The sequence below is a fragment of the Haplochromis burtoni genome, unplaced genomic scaffold, assembly GCF_018398535.1.
Source record: "Haplochromis burtoni strain Fernald_Lab_line unplaced genomic scaffold, NCSU_Asbu1 Contig_3, whole genome shotgun sequence".
Lineage (NCBI taxonomy): Eukaryota > Metazoa > Chordata > Actinopteri > Cichliformes > Cichlidae > Haplochromis > Haplochromis burtoni.
Window position 1 is genome coordinate 6594687 of NW_024582364.1, and position 17974 is coordinate 6612660.

The 17974-nt window shown below is 40.8% G+C and overlaps 1 protein-coding gene across 1 annotated transcript; it reads right to left on the bottom strand.

Annotated features, from left to right (window-relative positions):
- Positions 1-96: 96 nt before the first annotated feature.
- emilin2a (elastin microfibril interfacer 2a) lies at positions 97-17532 on the bottom strand. Its single transcript, XM_005912441.2, has 9 exons — positions 17230-17532; positions 16543-16668; positions 14041-14231; positions 11979-13928; positions 4024-4362; positions 2416-2469; positions 2008-2067; positions 1693-1833; positions 97-1147 (listed from the first exon to the last, which is right to left on the bottom strand). Exons 1-9 carry the CDS (start codon positions 17388-17390, stop codon positions 840-842), a joined length of 3330 nt encoding a protein of 1109 aa, XP_005912503.1. The 5' UTR covers positions 17391-17532; the 3' UTR covers positions 97-839.
- Between the last annotated feature and the right edge of the window lie 442 nt (positions 17533-17974).

The window sequence follows — 17974 nt, forward strand, 5'->3', positions numbered from 1 at the left end:
AATGAGGGTACTGCAGGTTAAGTCCCTCATGTCATTTTAGAGGTTTTGCTTGGTTTTATTAAATAATATAAAGATAAGAAGAATCATACAAAATGGTAATCCAGAGTGTTTATTTATTCAGCTTTTAATTAAAATATCAGTTTTTCCTTTTTAAGGGTTAACAAAGGCTGAACTGAAAGCTAAATACTTCTTACAGTTTGATGCTGGAAAATTTTAGTCAGTCTCAGGAGTGAGAAAGGGGGAATTTATTTATCATCCCCACCCACTTTACATAATCACCAAAAAAAAAAAAAAAAAGGAGGGGGCTCACTAACCATGTATTTTTCAGTAGAAGCCAGCCAAGTTTGTACTATTAATAAAATCTTGTGTTGCTAAGTCTTTCCTTTCCTCATTAATCTCTCTGTGCAGATTTCCTAATCACCCAGAGCACTTTTAAGATGACGTTAGTTCATATTTACAGCTAACCTACAAATATGCTCCAATGATTGTTGACCATGCTGTACGCCAAGTCTCTGAATGCTGCTGCTAAAACAAAATTTACAAAAGTGTTAATTTATACTTTTACACAAGACATTTACAATAGGTGGTACAAACATTCATCTTGATAAATATATTAGATACAAATCCTGCTTCTTGTTATCCGGTGTCTTTGGAAAATTCCATATAACAGCTTTTTTAACTGAATTTATAACTAAAGATCTTCACACAGGTAAAACAGCTGCATCACAGCAAATAATTTTTTTGTTTTAAAAATGTGGTTTCAACACTTCAACATTTCCTCCAGTCCACATGTCTGGGAACAAAGTAGTCCTCGTCGTTACTTTCCACCTGAGCTCCAGCTATCTTTTGGCTTGTGGCTGGTACAGAAAGGTGCCGCTGTAGGTGGACAGGATCTCCCTGGCTTCGGTTGTGGCCAGCTGACCTTCGGTTCTTACCATAGCCACTTGGTCTCCTTTCCTCAGCGGTAGGATTACATTAAAGGATGCTGTACCCCCGCAGCCACAATTACCACCAGTCAGGCCTGAGCTCTGTAGCCTCTGTACGCTGCGGTTAGACACAGACAGCACGGCCTCTACACGATCGCCCTGCTTTGCGGTCAGCACACCTGAAATCAGGTATCGGCCATCCAGCGGTACAGTAAAGATCCCTGAGGGTGAGGACAGGAATGATTCAGCCTGGGTTCAGTCAATAATGTTACTGATTAGTACTCTCTTGGTTTCTAAGTCTCTTCCCTATTCATGGACCTGCAATGAATTGATCCTAATGAGTTTTGGCTCTGTAGCCAAAGCCTGAATTATCCAATTCCTCTGTGTCACAGGACTTCATTGTTACCCAATTAAGAATTAAAAACACATCAATTAGCCACTCTGCTGTGCTGGGTGAGTCATTCCTCAGTTATAACAAACACGGGTCCTGCAGTTTATTTTGAATCATCTTTATATTCACAGTCCTGCTTCAAATACTCATGAGAGAACACATTTCGTATTAATCCACAACTGAAAATAATCCCTAACTAATGTTTTATTTATTTGTTTGTTTGTACAAAGCACAACTAAGTGCCCAGGCTCATAATAACAGCACATTTTTATGCAAAAAGACGACATATCTGCGTATTATCAACGTATCACAATGATACCAGCAAATGTTACAATCCTTTTAATACTGAATCTGTTTTTTTATGTGTGGATCTACCTGTGGTGGGATTGTAATGTCCTCCGTCATTTACTAGGACTCTGTTAAAGCGAATGATTCCAAAATCTCCAGAGAAACGTTGCTGAGTGAGGCCGGCAGAGAAGGAGAAGGTGTCTGCCAAAGCGCTATTGTCGACTGAAACTGGATGCAAACAGACAGGAATGTCGTCAATCAGTGTTTCAACTGATGGATAAATGAATACATGATTGCTGCATTTAAATTGATCAGAATCAATATGTATGTAATATGTATCTATCATAAATTCAATTCTTTTTGTAATGCCTTTAATCCTTGCTGAAACATGGACAGGTTTACCTGGTGAATCAGCTGGAGCTCGATAAACCGGGTTCCAGGGCACCTTTACTGCTGTAAGAGCTACAAGGCACACACAGTACATGTTAACTCATTATGTATTATTACATAATATGTAATACATCATGTATTATTATTATTATATCTTTATACTTATAAATCTGTCATTGGTGTGCGTGTACATATATATAAAGAAAATACAAAACTTTCTGGTGAATGCTTGCAGACGCACTAAAATCCTTGCACAATCTGCCCACACACCCTTAAAGAAACACATCCAGTTCCCACTCCCTCGCACTCCCCGACTAGAAATTATTCACAGTTTTTCCAATGCTTCTTCTTTTACATTGATACAGTAGAAGAAGCCTGCAGATGCATGTGATGTAACTTGATAATGAACTGGTAAAATACCTTGGCGTCTGGCTGATTGAGGCATGAAAGAAACAGGCTTCAGAGGAGGATAGCCTGCAAGAGAAACAGATGACAAAAATATTATGTTTTATTGTCATCTGAAGAGACGGGGTCAATCTGTAGTATTGCCAAATACAGTTCTTTGGTTTTCCATCTGGATCTTATGGCACACTGTGTGAGAGATTCCAAGAGAAGGTATAAATCAAAACAAAACTTCAAGAATTCTAGACTTCGTAATTGTGGATTTTTGGAAGCAGATTGTTTTTCCCAGCTGTTTCAAGATAATGCCATCTAAAATCAGATTTAAGCATCCGTAGTTTCCACAAAGACTGACATTTAAATGTATTTATTATTAACCAAAAACAGATTGAATTAAAAACCAACCTATGACAAGCATTCAGATGGCAGTAAAGAAAAAATATGCAACAATAAAGAACTGAAAAGCTGAAACAAATCTCACATCCCATCCAAAAGCCCAAAGATGTGGGTGAATTTTAAGTTTTTTTGTTTTACAAGTAAGGGGGGTAAGACTAATTGGCATTTCCCTGGCTAATTCTCCCACACTACCAGTAAACAGTAACAATATGACTAACGTAGGCTGTTCTCTATTCCTTTACTGCCAAAAAGCATTGAGGCTAGAACAAAGCCTTTGTTTTGTTTGATATTTTATTTAATCTTTCTACATACAGCTTAAATAATTAAACCCCAAACTGCCTAAATCTATGTTCGGCGTCCTCTTCCTTCTGATTTGGTTTGGCACCCAATGAAAACCTTCACATAGATGACAAACAACTGTCCACGCATTATTAATTCTTCATGGCACAGATTCAGCAAGGTGCTGGAAACATTCCTGAGAGATTTTGATTCATATATACATGACAGCATCACACAGTTGCTGCAGATATGCTGGCTACCATTCCACTACATCCCAAAGGTGGTTTATTGGATTGAGATCTGAGTACAGTGACGTCACTGTCAGGTTCAGAAAACCCGTTTGAGATGATTCGAGCCAACAATATTCAGATAGGTTGTGGTGTTTAAATAATATTCATTAAGTCGTAAGGGGTCCAAAGTGTGTCAATACACCATCACCAGCCTCAACTATTGATACAAAGCAGGACAGATCCATCTAAGTTTCCAACTTAGACTTGAGTTTACTTTGTGTTTTTCACTTGGCTTTGCTTTTTTCTACTTGCTGTTGCTGCATTTTTTTGACTTCCTAACCCTGGCCCAGCATTTCAACACACTTGGCCAGGGTTAGGAAAATATTGTGCTTTTGATTAAAAAAGGTCCCTTGACTGCAGCAATCCTTCATGTTTCAAATAGTGATGTGGGAGTGATGCACCTTTGTTGGGTCTGTTACCTTGCATGTAGCAGAAGCAACAAAAACAGCATGATTTTTTGCCCTTAGAATTTTAGAGTTGGATTTGTATTTCAGATACAACTGAATTAGTTTTGTGCCGTAAATTCGAGAGGCCTTGAGTTAGACTTAATTAGATTGCAGATTTTCATACACATCATAAAATAAGGCCTGCACCTTCATAGTGGATTTTCAGCTGTATGCTTAAGACGATACCAGAGGTCATCATGGACCTTAAGACTACTCGCCTGGTGCTCCTGCAAACCCTTTAACACGGTCTCTGGAAGAGTCCTCAGACCCTCTTCGCACAGTCACCCTGCGGCTGTATCCTGGAGGTCCTGCCTCTCCCATCTCCACCACAGAAATCTCGGGCACAGTCGGCACACCTGGTTGCCGAGGACTGAAAGGCTGTCTTGGCGGGCTGATGTTTTTTCTGTGTGTGTTTGGCTGCACTGGTTGGCCTGGGCTGTATGGTGTTCTGGGGTTGGTCTGCACAGGGTCGATGATGATAGGAATGTGGATTTGTTGGATTCTGTTTCTGTCTGGCAAAGACGCAGGCATCTCTGGTCCTGGTCTTACGGTCATTCCTTGGAAAATGAAACAAAAAAGAGACAGAGATCATGATTAATGGTCAGATCAGCTGTCGTGCTCCTCCTGGCATTGTCAGCCATGCTGGCAGCTTCATGGGTGAATTTATCCACTGTAAGGATTTGAGCTAAATACCAATTTAGCAACATGCCCCCATGTTGACCATCACAGTATAAAACATTTCAGACATATAGACATATAAATCTCCTTTTCGCACTCATTAACAGTCCAGTCCTGGTACCTGACATTTTCCGAGGAACTTTTGTTTGTTTTTGTTTGCTGAACCATTTAATACTGACCTATGAATCATACAAGGATGAAAAATGAATCTAATTCAAGGGAAGAACCAGTGTTTATAACCAGCAAATAACTGATATTCAGTTTATCTTTAGGCACCTTGTTACTGCAGTCGGCTGCATTTCTTTAGTGGAAGCTATGAAAAATTGAAACAGGAAAATAAATAGAGCAAATACCTGACCAAGAATCTCAGAGATGACACTTCAGTTGATCCATCCATCTTAAGCAAGGGGCTGAGGTTTGTCAAACTACACAAGAACTGGACTGAAAATCAGTAGTGACATTTGGAGTGATGAATCCAAATTTCAAATTTGGATTCTAAGTTTGAGAGCCATCAGTAAAACATGATGGAGACGCTGTCATGATTTGGAGCTGAATTTTAGCCAGTGGTGTTGTGGATCCTGTCAAATTGTTCAAATTATGAATGCAGAAAAAATACCAACACATTTCAACATTCAATGCCTCCTTCAGAACATCTGATTTTCATATTTTAAAATTTGGATGTCCTTCAAGAAGCCTGGAGAAGTATTCCTGAAGATACTTAAAGAAATTACCAGAAGGTTTGCCTAAGAAAGTTCCTGCTCTGCTGACTTTCAGGCTTATTAGAAATGTACAGACTGTCTTTTTGCCTTATGTACTATATCTCCATGTTTGCACCTATTTCAATAAATCTCTGCAGCTATCTTTTCCTAGCAATGTGTAAAGATAATACTTTTGTACAGTACTGTACCATAGCTTTAAAAAAATCATTTATAACAGTTGTAAGTTCTCTTGCAGCCAAATATAATAAATCAAAAGTCAACTGTTAATTCAACTGCACATTCAGCCAGTGATCAATCCTACCTGAAAGCAACTATATTACATTAGAGCCTGTCTGTTACTCTGGATTATAAAAGTAATCAGGCATTCTGGTTTTATCAAATAAAACATCATCTACCCGTCAACAAAATTCGTCCTTCTTACTCCAAGCTACTCAGAAACCACATGTACTGTATAATCAAAAACAAATTAAACCCAGCAATCATGTTGTACTGAGATAATCAGAAATCTCTCATTCATTTCCTCCCCATGCCTTCTCCAGGGTGCCGGTTGCCTGAGTGCATATTTCCCATGAGCTCTCAGCCTGTGTCTCACTGAGGGGGAAACCGCGAATTCGAAAAGCACAGAGAAAAGCGCACACATTCATATGCATGCTGGTACAACCAAAGGCGTCACCAAAACCAGATGTTATTGCTTACAGGCAGACTGAGACACCAAAGGGCAATGCTTTAGTCACTTGCGCCTCTGCAGAACTGGGTGACATCTCGTGAGTGTTCACAAGTGACTGAAATCGTCATGGGATATTGCGGCAGACAGTCTGATCGTGCAATGGTGCGAAGGGTCACGATGCAGGGAGTGGCTGATACACACTTACAATAATGCATCACTCAGAGTCTAATCTTTCTTGCTATGCACATGGACACAATTTCATCCTCCACCCCATTTTCCTACTGTAATATTTATGATGGGAGGCTCAAATTGTGCGCTGCATGGCAGACCTCTGGGATTCCTCTTGTGTATGAGAGTCTCCTCTGAAGACTTCCAGATGGGCTCCTGGGTCAGAGTTGGAAACACCTCACCTCACATACTCAGATATCTCATCGGGGGAAATTGTGGCACCACCTCAAAATTCTGGTGATGACTAAATTTATACAGTGCGTATATGTGAGTGTGCGCCTTGGTGTCAATTACAATTTTCCATTCTTTCCCATCAGACAACCTGAGACTTCAAAAGGCCTTTTATGTCTTTTTTGTGTGTGTGTATTTCCTCATCACAGCAGACAGTTAATCCTCCTGCCTGTCTCTTCAATATAAAGCCTAAATGATCAATTGCAAAGCATTGATCCATGAAATCAAAGCCCTTAATTTATCCCTGCTTTAAAACAACAGTGATTTTTTTTCCCTTTTTAATTTTCTGTTGCCTTTGTCCATTGCTAGACACTCACAGGACAGGGCGGAGAGAGAGGTGGAAAGTCCTCTGGCTTTCTTGGAAGGACAAATTGAAAGTAAAAGCTGGAAAGAAGCAGCGCGACAAGGGAGTAAAGTGAGCAACTCAGAGAAAACAGAGAGAAATAACAGGGATGTGATTTGAGCTGGGCTGGGATTATCTCCAAAAAAAGGAATAGGAAAAAAACATATTGCACATTAAATTGTAAAATTCAGCATGAAAATTCTGGCTAGTCACTAAATAAATTTGAAACAGAAGTATTTTTTTTCATATTTTAAAATTTCCTAATAACATATGCAGTCATGGTTTAAAAAAAAAAAGTACACTCATTCATTTCTAAGGTTTTCCATATTAGGACATCATTTCAATAACCCAGTCTTTTAAATGAGGTAAATAAAACCTCAGATGAAAGGATCATTATGAATGCGCAGAGAGCTATGTACACCCTTTCTGCTTCCATAGGAATTAAGAGGATAAGTAGCACAAAAGTGTTGGTAATCAAATGAACTTGATTAACTGATCATGTGTAAGCGCCTCTATAAAAGTAGAGGTTTTGGCAGTTTGTTGGTCTGGAGTATTCGTGGGTGTATTAACACAATGCCAAGAGGGGAAAGACATCAGCAGTGATCTCAGAAAAGTGACTGTTGCTACCCGATGATTTGGGAAGATCTATAAGGCTATTTCCAAATAATTTGAAGTCCATTATTCTTCAGTCTGAAGTGGAAAACATTCAAGACAGTTGCCAATCTTCCTAGGAGTGTATGTCCAGTAAATTTCCCCCAAGTCAGACCATGCAGTGACTGCAAAAAACCGTTACTTTCCTGTAGGAACGCTGCGTTACTGCGTTACTAAAACCGTGATTTTTTTGTGAGAATGTCTCATGACGATGGCGTAAGCGGGTGCGACGTTTGAGACAACAGCTGTGTGCAGATCAACAATGGATAATATATCAAGTACGGGAGACAGTATGAGCGTGCAGCGTTTAAAGCATGGAAGTACTGACCTTATTCTGAGTTTGATTCCATAAAAAGTGACAAAAACATTAGTGTTCGTTGTGCGTGGGAAGAAAACTTCTTTTTACAGCGAAACCACCCCCCTAAACAAGCACCAAGTGCGCAACGCAGTAATGGGAAATTCACAGAGAAACTCGCGGATTCTTCCACTGACCGCTGCGGCTCACCTGCACCAGGATAAACCTCCGCCTACCCTACTCCTGCTTTACAGGTGAAAATAGAGCAAAAGGACCGCTGAGTCTTTGACTTTATTTATTTTCTGCTGTGTTTTACTTGCATCTATTTGAAAGAGTGAGTGTAAACACAAAAAATATTTTATTTTATGTGCTGGGATGTGCAGAAAATAGGTTTAAATGTTAAACTAATTTCTTCAAGTCAGAGAATGGTGCATATCATTTAATGTTTGCTTGATGCATAAAGTTAAAAGATTAAAACTAATAAAACAAGTTAAAAAAAAGAGACTTTTCCATTTGATTACATTTTGTATGATGGATTATGCAGAAAAAGTAGAATTGGGCTGAAAGATCTATCGCTTTATCACCTATTCAGGTTGTAAATCATGTTTTTAAAAAGTAACGAAGTAACGAAGTAACTAAATAATTAATTACTTTTGAAAATAAGTAATCAGTAAAGTAACGGGATTACTTTTTGGGGAAGTAATCAGTAATTAGTTACTGATTACTTTTTTCAAGTAACTTGACCAACACTGGTTATATGTGAGACCATCTGTCAGACAGATAAAAGCTTAGCTGAAACCGGGTCATGCAACAGGACGGTGAATTGCTGAAAAAGACAAGGATCAAGGTTTTGCAGTGACCCAGTCAAAGTTCAGATTGTAATGATGTGGCTTGCATTAAGAGAGCTGTGCATGAATGAAAACCTCAATGAAAAGAACAATGCACCAGAATTCCTCCACAACAATGTGAGAGTCTGATAAAGTCATATAGAAATCTTTCATTTGAGGTATTGCTGCTAAAGGTGACTTAACAAGTTACTGAAACAAGTTTTTCATATACTGCTTCTGCATTCTGGCTAACGACACCGTGTCATTAGCCAGAATGCAGAATGTATTTACCTTATTTTAAGACCTGATAAGTACTTGAGTTTTTTTTAAATATCTTGATATGTAAAACTTTATACTTAACAAAGGCTGTACTTTCCTTTTTCCTTTTTTTTTTTTAACCATGACTGTATGAAACTAGTTTGCCAATTCTTGAGAGATTGAAATCTCTTGCGTAATTTCAGATTTCGTTGGTAGATCACAGACTTTTGAATGTTTCCACAAAGTAATTTCTTCTTAACCACAACTCCCTCTCAGAGGGAAAGCAACTAGATACAAAAAACAAAAGCAGTAGTGGCAGACCTCTGCAGCAGCAGCAGCTGCTGAGGGCTAAGCAGTGCCAACACTTTAAAACTAAAGTCACACAATTCCAATTCAACAGTCACGCTGTGTAAGGGCAAAGCTATTCCAGTCAATCTTTCAGTTATGTTATTACAACACATCATCTGTTTGCAGCCTCCTCTGGGTCCTCATATGACTGTGTGGAGAATATGAGCTCAAACACAGAGAGGAAACATTTCAGTAGGCTCTCAGCCACCACCACACCCACAGAGCAGGGATTTTTTGTGGATATTTTATCTCTATTTAGACAATTTCTCTCCTTTCCAAACTTGAAGTAACCATTAAATCTCGAGCCACAAAGTCCAACTCCCTCTCTTGTGGGATTTAGGACTAAAAGAAAATGAGATTACTCTTTGAAGGGAAAAATTCTGACACTTTTAGAAATACAGTAAGCTTATTTACTCTGCTCATGCTGAGATTTAGGTGAGTTGCCTCGAGCAGTTTGCTAATGTAGGCTGGAAGAAAAATTTGAAACAGGTTGCCTGGTGTCCTGCCGACCAGCTTCTCAGAAATGTTCTATTTAACAAGCTGTATCTTTGTTAAATCAGTAGAAAAATGGCAACTCAGTGACACTTTAGCATGTTATGGGGGGAAACCAGTTACCAGTTACCAGGCAACAAGTTGACACTCCAGGAAGTTGCAGTTAATTTGTCTTGGAACCAAGCTAGCCGTTTTCTCCCTATTTGAGTTAGGTTAGCAGGTTGCTACAGTATAGACTGAAATAATGGTGCACACAAGCGATAAATGTCTCTTTGCTAAAACGGACATATAAAAAATGCCACAAATAGCAGACAAACTTGAGTGATTAAAGAAAATGCTGGGTAGCTTAAAATTCCCTGCTCCTCTCTCACCTCAAGAGGCCAATCACAGTAAGAAGTGATTGTGAATGCCAGCTTGCCTGTCTCAGAAAGTTGCAAAGAATAGCTGACACAGCCACCCTCTATCTGAAGTTGGAAAGGTGGGAAGTGGGGGTTCTGATTATAAACCAAGCTTAATGTTCCTTGTAAGATAATGAAATCAAACATCCTTGTTTGGAAATAACAGGCCATATTTGGCAAATGCTGAAATGGGTACAATTCATCGGCCCGCTTTTCTCCGCAGCTCCCTATCGCTCTATTGTTTTGGAGAATAATGTGGGAGGGACTGGTAATGGGGCCCCAGTCATGACATCACAGCTGAGGGTAGCTGAAGCATCTGGTCCTGGGTGTGGAGCCCTTCTTCTCCCCTCTCCATCAAGACTGACTCCAGCGGTGAGTCAGGGCCCTTAATGAGGACCAGACTCCACACATCGGGCTTAGGTCACCCTGCGGGAATCTCTCGAGGCTGGTATGTGTACATGTGTAAAGAGAAAGAAACGAGGGAGGGGTAGAGGTATGTGTACTGAGGGACTGGGAGCTGAGGTTGAGGTCCGCAGTTCTGTGGTATTGCAAATAAAGGGGAATTATGGTGAAAGAAAGAAGACCTCACAACTCATGAAAGGACTGGGGGAGAAGGAGCAGTCTGTTGAGTGTTTAAGTGATATTTACGTCACGGAGTAACAAGGCACGTAACACTGTGAGTAAATCATCATAGGCACTGGAATGGCTGTAAAAATTTTCAGATTTCATTTGCATGTTTCATTGCCTGTACAAAAAAGGGGGATTCCTGGGACAACACAAATCTAAGCCACAGGAAGTCTCTAATGTGGGCCTCTGCTTCTCAGTGCTGGGACATATTGAATGACATGCTGGAGGCAAGCACGGGAGGCTCAGTGAACTTGTGCCCTCCCATTTTGAGAAATACCCTGTAGCTGTTCAAGCCTTCACGTAAACCAAGCCAGCATTATGTGGAGATTATCCACAGGAAAAGTTTGTGTTTACACAGATGTTAATCATACTTGATAAACTCAGATAGTGAAAACTAGGCAGGACGCTGACAAAAAGGATTATGTGCATGTAGCCACTACTTTTTTACTTGGGTTCTTCTGGCTAATTTCAGTGCTTGACTGCACTAATGTGGGAATCCCCTGAACTAATGGACCCTTAAGTGGCTAAACTGTGCCATAATCTGACTCCAATTACTGTCATGATTCCCTATCGTGATAACTCTGCCCGCTAATGAAGCAAAGCCTGCTAGCTAGTTGAGACAGTCGACTTGTAAATGCTACAAAAGGCACATGGCGTACTCTTCTCGTTGCTTCATACTGTACTTCCAGCACACCCTTTTCATTACTGTGCCTCATTAATCTGATAGTATCACTCCTTTGCTGCCATACAGATCACACGAAAGCCATTTGCTGCCACAGCTGCTGTTGTTTCATTTCACAAGCACCACCTACATGCCCGTATTCACCTTTAGGCTCTGAAAGTGTCACTGTGCTCCTATCAAAGTGCGCGTCAGATGTTCACAGGGCGTCTGTAAGGTCTCCTTCTCCATCTCTTTCCAAGTCAGAATTGGGGGGGGGGATGATTCAGGCAACTTTTGGAACTCATATTTTGACATTTAGTCCATGTTAGCAGCACTCTACTGGTGTGCAGAGATTAAAGTAATCAGTGTCTGAACTTCATCTTTTTTTGACTTTGCATTCTTTAGACAGCTATTTCCATTATTTTTGGGAAAATGAGTGCAACACTGAATGTCTTCCAGGAAAGACTTCCAGAAGAATGCATCTGGATTCATGTTTAAGTGATTGACTCTGTCAGGCCATTTTTTTTAAAGCCTTTGCGTGTTTACGCTTTAAAAAGCTGTGAACACTTTCATATTTTGTTGTGTTTGGTTGATGCGATGAGCAGAGTGCTTGTTACTATGCTCTTTTAAGCTTCATTTTGGGTGTGACCATATTAATGTGTGGACAGGAATGTCACAGCTGTCCATTAAAAGTTTGTTTGCGATTTAAAAAAAAAAGAAGACTGAACTGTTTTATTGCTATCAACTCACCTGGCTCTTTGTCACCGCCGTCCTTCAAAACACTTTTGGCCATGGCGGATAGCTGTCCCTGAAACTTCTGCAAGGATTTTTGCAGAGCATTGATTTCTGCTCCGTGATTTCCACATGTGATGTTCATTCTGTCGACGCAGTCCCGCAGGCCGGCAACATGTCTCTCTAGCCCATCTTTCAGGTCTTTGATGTTAGCAGAAACTCCGTCTAACCTTCCACACACCTTTTCGAGTCGGGTTACACGTCCATCCACAGCGGAGATGCCATCAGAAACACCCTGTGTGTTCTGTTTACATTCACCCAGTTCAGATGACACCTGTCTGCTAAGCGTATCGAGTCTGTCCTCCAGCTCCCCCACCTTACGTTGAGTGGATTCAGATGTACTCCAGCTGTCCTGTGCTGTACTGCCTTCGCCTCTCTGCTCAGCATAGCAGCATGTTGAGTTTATTTTCTGCATATCTTGGTTGTATTTGCCTAAGGAATCACTTAAACCAGTAACAGCGCCAGACAGACCGAGTACGTTGTTTTCAAGATTATTCAGTCCCTTCTTGAAGTCATCCATTGTCTGCACACTTCTCTCTGCTGCTCCTGAGTACCTCTGAACAAAATTCTCAAGTTGGCTGAGCTTGGCTGTGTTGGAACTCACATCTGTGTGAAGGACGTCCAGGTCATTTCTGTACCGATACAGGTCCTTCAAAATGTTTTCTAGACCATTAAGTTTAGGTGCAGAAGTTACCTGTCCTGCGGTATTTTGTGAGCCTGAACATCCTGCAGAGCACAACTCTCCAACAGTGTTAACCTTGTCATCCAAACCTTGGAGGAGGAGCTTGTTGTTGTTAACTTCTGACTGGATGGCATTAATAGAGTCACTAAACTCCCCAGGGAAATTGTTTTGGCTCATTTCCACCAGCATGTTCGTAAACTGGTCCTCCATGCCGTTCAGACGTCCATCCAGAAGCGTCCGAAGAGCTGCCACTTCCTCTGTGATTGTACGGGTTAGCTTTTCCTCGATGTAGAAGCAGTGAGTCTCTGCATTTAGTTCTGTGATATTTATACGTGCCTCCAGCTCCTCAATCAATACAGAAAAATCGCTGATGCTTTCTTGTGGAGCAGACAGATTTTCCAGCTCATTGTCAATGCGGACATTCAGGATGCGGTGAGCCTCTGCAATGCGATCAATCTCACGCCACAGGTCTTTATGGTCACCGTGTTCTTTTTCCTCTTTGGATGGATCCGTCTGCCTTTGGGTTCGCACAGGTCCATCTGCAGCAGCCAAGTCTAGACGCAGCGATCGGATCTCCTTTCGCAGATCAGCCTCCTTGGAATTGACCAACTTGGTAAACCTGTCCAAAACTTCATCATGGCTATCTTCACAGGTCTTCTGCAGCTTCTGGAGCTTGTCATTACATGAGCTCTGAGCTTTGGCCATTTGCTCCTCCAAATTCTGGTCAATCTCTTTCTTTAGGCTTTCAAATTTTCCATCAATGTAAGTCTGTATAACATCAAAATCCGGTATGGGTGAAGCTTGAGACTGAGAGGCATCCATGAGGACACGTATCTGGCCCTCATGACTTGTTGTGATTCCTCTTAGGTCTTCCAAAGCTTCATCCTTGCTTTGCAGCGCGTTATTGATATCATCCAAACGAGCGACTATTTTTTCTATGTCCTTCTGTCCTGGCATCCCACCTCTGGTGGCCTGATGACCATCCAAAACGGCCGGGTTCTCCTCCGTAGCTGTATCTGTGGGACTGTCTGGTGGGCGCATGTTGTTTAGAAGTGTCATGAGCATCTTCTTTGTGTCCTCTTGCAGGTTTGCAGTTAACCCTGTCAAAGCAGACTGGAGATCCAGGACTGTCTGAGACAGACGCTGAACTTCACCTTCCAGAAGATGCACTTTATCTGTCCCACCAGGCCTTGTCACATGCTGCGGGGTCTCTCTTCGCTCCGGCCCTGGAGTAATGAAATAACTTATGAATTATAACATAAATAAGTAAAAGTTACTTTGTTAGTGGCACATACTAATGTTTAGTAAAATACTGTTAGTATAAAGTTGATTTCTCACTCTGTATGTGTCTGGTTGTATGTCCAGGATTTGGTGGGCGGTAAGGCTGCGTTCCCTGAACTGTTTGCCGGTTAGGGGTTGGTTTTGAGTCTTTACAGTTTGGACCTTGGTAATTAGGACAGCATCTCCACTCTAACTCTGTGACCGTCTTATAAGCAATCTTGTATGTGGGTCGAAATCGAGTTTTGTACCTGTAAACAAAAAGCAGAGAAATAAACGAGTTTTGTTGTTCAAACACATACAGTATGGATGTAGTCTCAAAGTCTTGAGCATATATAAATATGAATGGGAAACACTAGACTTTCTCAAAATCACATCCAGACCTTTAGGAATGTGTCATCAGTGTTATTATGTTCCGTGCTAAACTGCTCCACTACTTAAAAAAAAAAAGAACCTATTAATTGGTTCACTCTTGCAATCACCAAAACATCTGTTTTGGGGGATTTTTTTTAACATAGATATTTTAGACCTTCTCCTTCAATCTTCACTATGTCAAAATTCCAGCTTTCCAGCCAAAGAAAGCATTTCCCAAAGAAACAATGGATGATATCACTTCCCTGAAGCCAGGGGTCATGTCATGCAAAACATCTGGAAAGTTACTATCTGAAACAATCATCTTTACACATTTCCCAACTGTCACTGGTAAAACTGTTCACTCTCAATAAGCAGGAACAAAAGAAGAAAGCAAGTGACAACAACACTTTAAGGTCTGCTTGTGATCTACAAAGTAAATCTAATCCTAACATGAGGCAACATGAAGTCAGTGCTGTGTATCATAAGGTGAGGTGTCTCCTCTCATGACCAGCTCTTCTTGCCTGGAAATCTGGTGACCTAAGTATGATCAGCTTCCAGGAATCTTTTCCACAGAGCAGGGGCTCTCATCCATGTGTTTGTGCAAGAGGATCACAAAGCAGAACCACAGATAGCATGTGTTTAAGGACTAACAATGATTCACTAAGAAAAATGAATTAAATTGCAACACAGCATCTTCCAGTACAAAATTAAAAGTATTCCAGTCACTGGTGCCGACATTCCCATTTACAATGATCAGTTAATGATTTGTTTAGTGCAGAAGTTTGGGGATTGGATGTGGTAATCAAAGTCTTTTAACTTTAAATGGGTTAGGGAAAAGTTTTATTTTTATTGTGATATGTTCATATTGTCAAAGGTTCATGGGTATTTAGGTTATACACTTATATATAAATGTATAACCTATACACATATATAACCTATGCCACCCTAATGCGATTCCAGATTAATTGCCTGTCAGATAAACTCATAGCAAAGTCTATTTTGTCCATAATAGTTATGAAAGCTACAGCAACTCATTGAGTTATGTTTTAATCAGGGCTAAATTCTTTCTAATGCTAACAAATTAGCAACTGTCAACCATCTGTTAGAGTCTCATAACTCATTTGAACAAAGGACTAGATGGACAAACATGCAGATACATAAAGATGTCCTCTATAGGTGAAATGTTAAACACAAAGTCAAACCTTAACATGCAGAAAATTAAAAAAGGAATAGATCAAAAAGTAAATGTGAACTGGCTCAAATATATATTAATATTAGCACTTGCCTGTTATAAGCCTTTTTTTTATTTTACTTATTCTCATCATATTAGTCTTTATTTTGGACAGCTGGCAGTTACAGTTAATCCCATTTATACATGTGCTTGGGAAAACCTCTGGGCCTAGTTTAAGTACTTATACTGACAAACTAACCAGGGTGTGTGCAGGCCTGATGGCAGTGTCCAGCTACTGTAGCAGAGCTGGACAACTTTTTTTTTTCAGGCCGATACTGAGTTTGAGTTTTTAAGACAAGAGAAGGGCCTATAATTGCAAATAGCATGGTTACACATTACAAGGAAAATATCCATCCATCCATCCATCCATCCATGTATTCATTTTCTTTCAGTTATTGAATTCAGGGGACTGGGTGAGACCGAGAGGCTGGGTACACCCTGGACAGGTTGCCAATTTGCAGGCTGGATTTAGATGCTCTGCAGTCCAGTTGTGGCCGTAAAGCCCTATTTTGCCCATGTGTGCACTATTGTGAACCTGAACAATAGCTTCTTATGGAAAATGGCAACATAACATAAATTTCTACGTAGTATATGTCACCATAAGTTTTTTTGTTGGAAGAAGCGCAGCTTTGTTGTCTCATTTAATGGTTGCATCACGTTTTGAACTTTTTGGGGATTTTCTGGTAACACTTGCTTCAGCCTGGCTTGTCATTTAGTCCAACAACAGACAGAAATGAGTAAACTATGGGTAATGTTCTCCTCTTTACTAGCTTTACCCACAGATTCCTCCCTTTGCCTATTTTCAGTTGGCTTTTTAACTTGCTGTAAAAGCTGTACTTTTTCTGCTTCTTCCCATGAAGCTTTGCAGCCACTGTGAACATTTCTGCCTCCAGCTCTCTCCCAAATAAACATTTTGTATCTATTCTGCCACATGCATCTAAACATGAACCCTCAACCCCTTCTCCCCGGATGCTCACGCCACTTGTTGCTGGCAGTCGGGTTGGTAGGCTGGGCAGGGGGCCACCACGGGCTCCTCGAAGCTCTCCACACTCCCCTGCACGGCGCAGCTCACGTTCTTTTGCACCATATAGGCGCACCAGTTCCTGAGGAGGGAGATAAACAAAGACTTAAGCATGTATAGCAAGAAGTGGCAATTAATTTAGAGCAATATATAGCCTACCAAAGAACGCAGCTGGACTATAAAAGTTCCATAACAAGCTCCATATGGTTTATGAGCTTTCCCTAAAGGCGTCGTTGCAGTGATCTTTGTCAGACGTCCATTCCCAGTCTATTTTCATTTATCAGAAAACGTGGAAATGCAGTGGTCTGCTGTACATAAGAGACTGGAGGTAATCAGCGACGTTCCAGGGTTTATCTGCACCTTATCGCCAACTTTTGGCAACACTGGCGAACTCGAGCCAAATTTAGTCACAGGCTGATAGAACAACGGGGAATGCTATCAAACTACATATGACCATAAGAGGCTAAATCCTCAGGTCATTCAGGTAACTGAGAAGCCTGGATTGATTTTTTTTTTTTGTTTGGCAGAAAAAAAGCGCAGCGTTACCTTTAAGCAGAAACACCCGTCATGAAGCACTTATTAGTTTCTGAAAGACAGAAAGTTTTAAAGAGCTCGTCTAAACTGTACAAAAGTCATTGCTTACCCAGTCCTGTGTCTGTGTACCGGTCCAGTGTTTGCAGACCCGTGGAACAAGCCGTAAGAGGAAGGGGTCCCGTAAGTGAGCTGAAAGTTTAAAATCAGTGTGAAAACTGCCCACCGCCGGTCCATCTCTCCACGCCTGTGCTTCATACTTAACAAACGCATTAAAATAAATATTTCTACCACAGAAAACAAACTACCCTGTTATTACCATCCGCAAATTTCTCGAACTCCAAAGTTACATTCCCCCTGTGGCTGATTTGACTCCGGCAACTGAACTTTGAGGGAAGTCCGCAATCACTGCAACTCCCTTGGAATGACGTTGAAGGCCCACACCCTCCTCCTCCACCCTCCAAAAACACCAGGGGGGGGAAAGTCTATTATTCAAAAAACAGTCTGTAGCCCCAGAGGTTAGTTTTAATTAAATTATTCTTTTAAGTTTTGGTGGTTAAGACTCGATGATTAATTAATGCGAGGGACGAGGGGGGATGCGGGCATCAAGTCAAGTCAGTCAACAGCCAATAAGTCACACCTCACTGATAATAGGGTAATGTCATTTGAATGCAACCACCAGAGTTGAAAGACGCGTGTGAAGTGGTGGAGTTGATGATATTCATGACTTGGGATAACAGTAGTAATTTACATTCCGTTGGATAATGGGAATAAGGGGAGGATATATATTCTGGTGTGCAGTCTGTTCCTTTCTGCATCAGCTTGTTGGGCAAATTGTATTTTTAAAGCCCAACTGA

What these genes read in the sequence shown, in the direction of transcription:
- emilin2a (XM_005912441.2), bottom strand. Translation starts at nt 17,390, where the DNA reads ATGCGTTTGTTAAGTATGAAGCACAGGCGTGGAGAGATGGACCGGCGG. An exon ending in GTACACAGACACAGGACTGG is followed by an intron (nt 16,669 to 17,229) that starts GTAAGCAATGAC and finishes CTCCCTCCTCAG; the next exon opens with GAACTGGTGCGCCTATATGG. An exon ending in AGGGTTTGCAGGAGCACCAG is followed by an intron (nt 2,470 to 4,023) that starts GCGAGTAGTCTT and finishes TTTCTCTTGCAG; the next exon opens with GCTATCCTCCTCTGAAGCCT.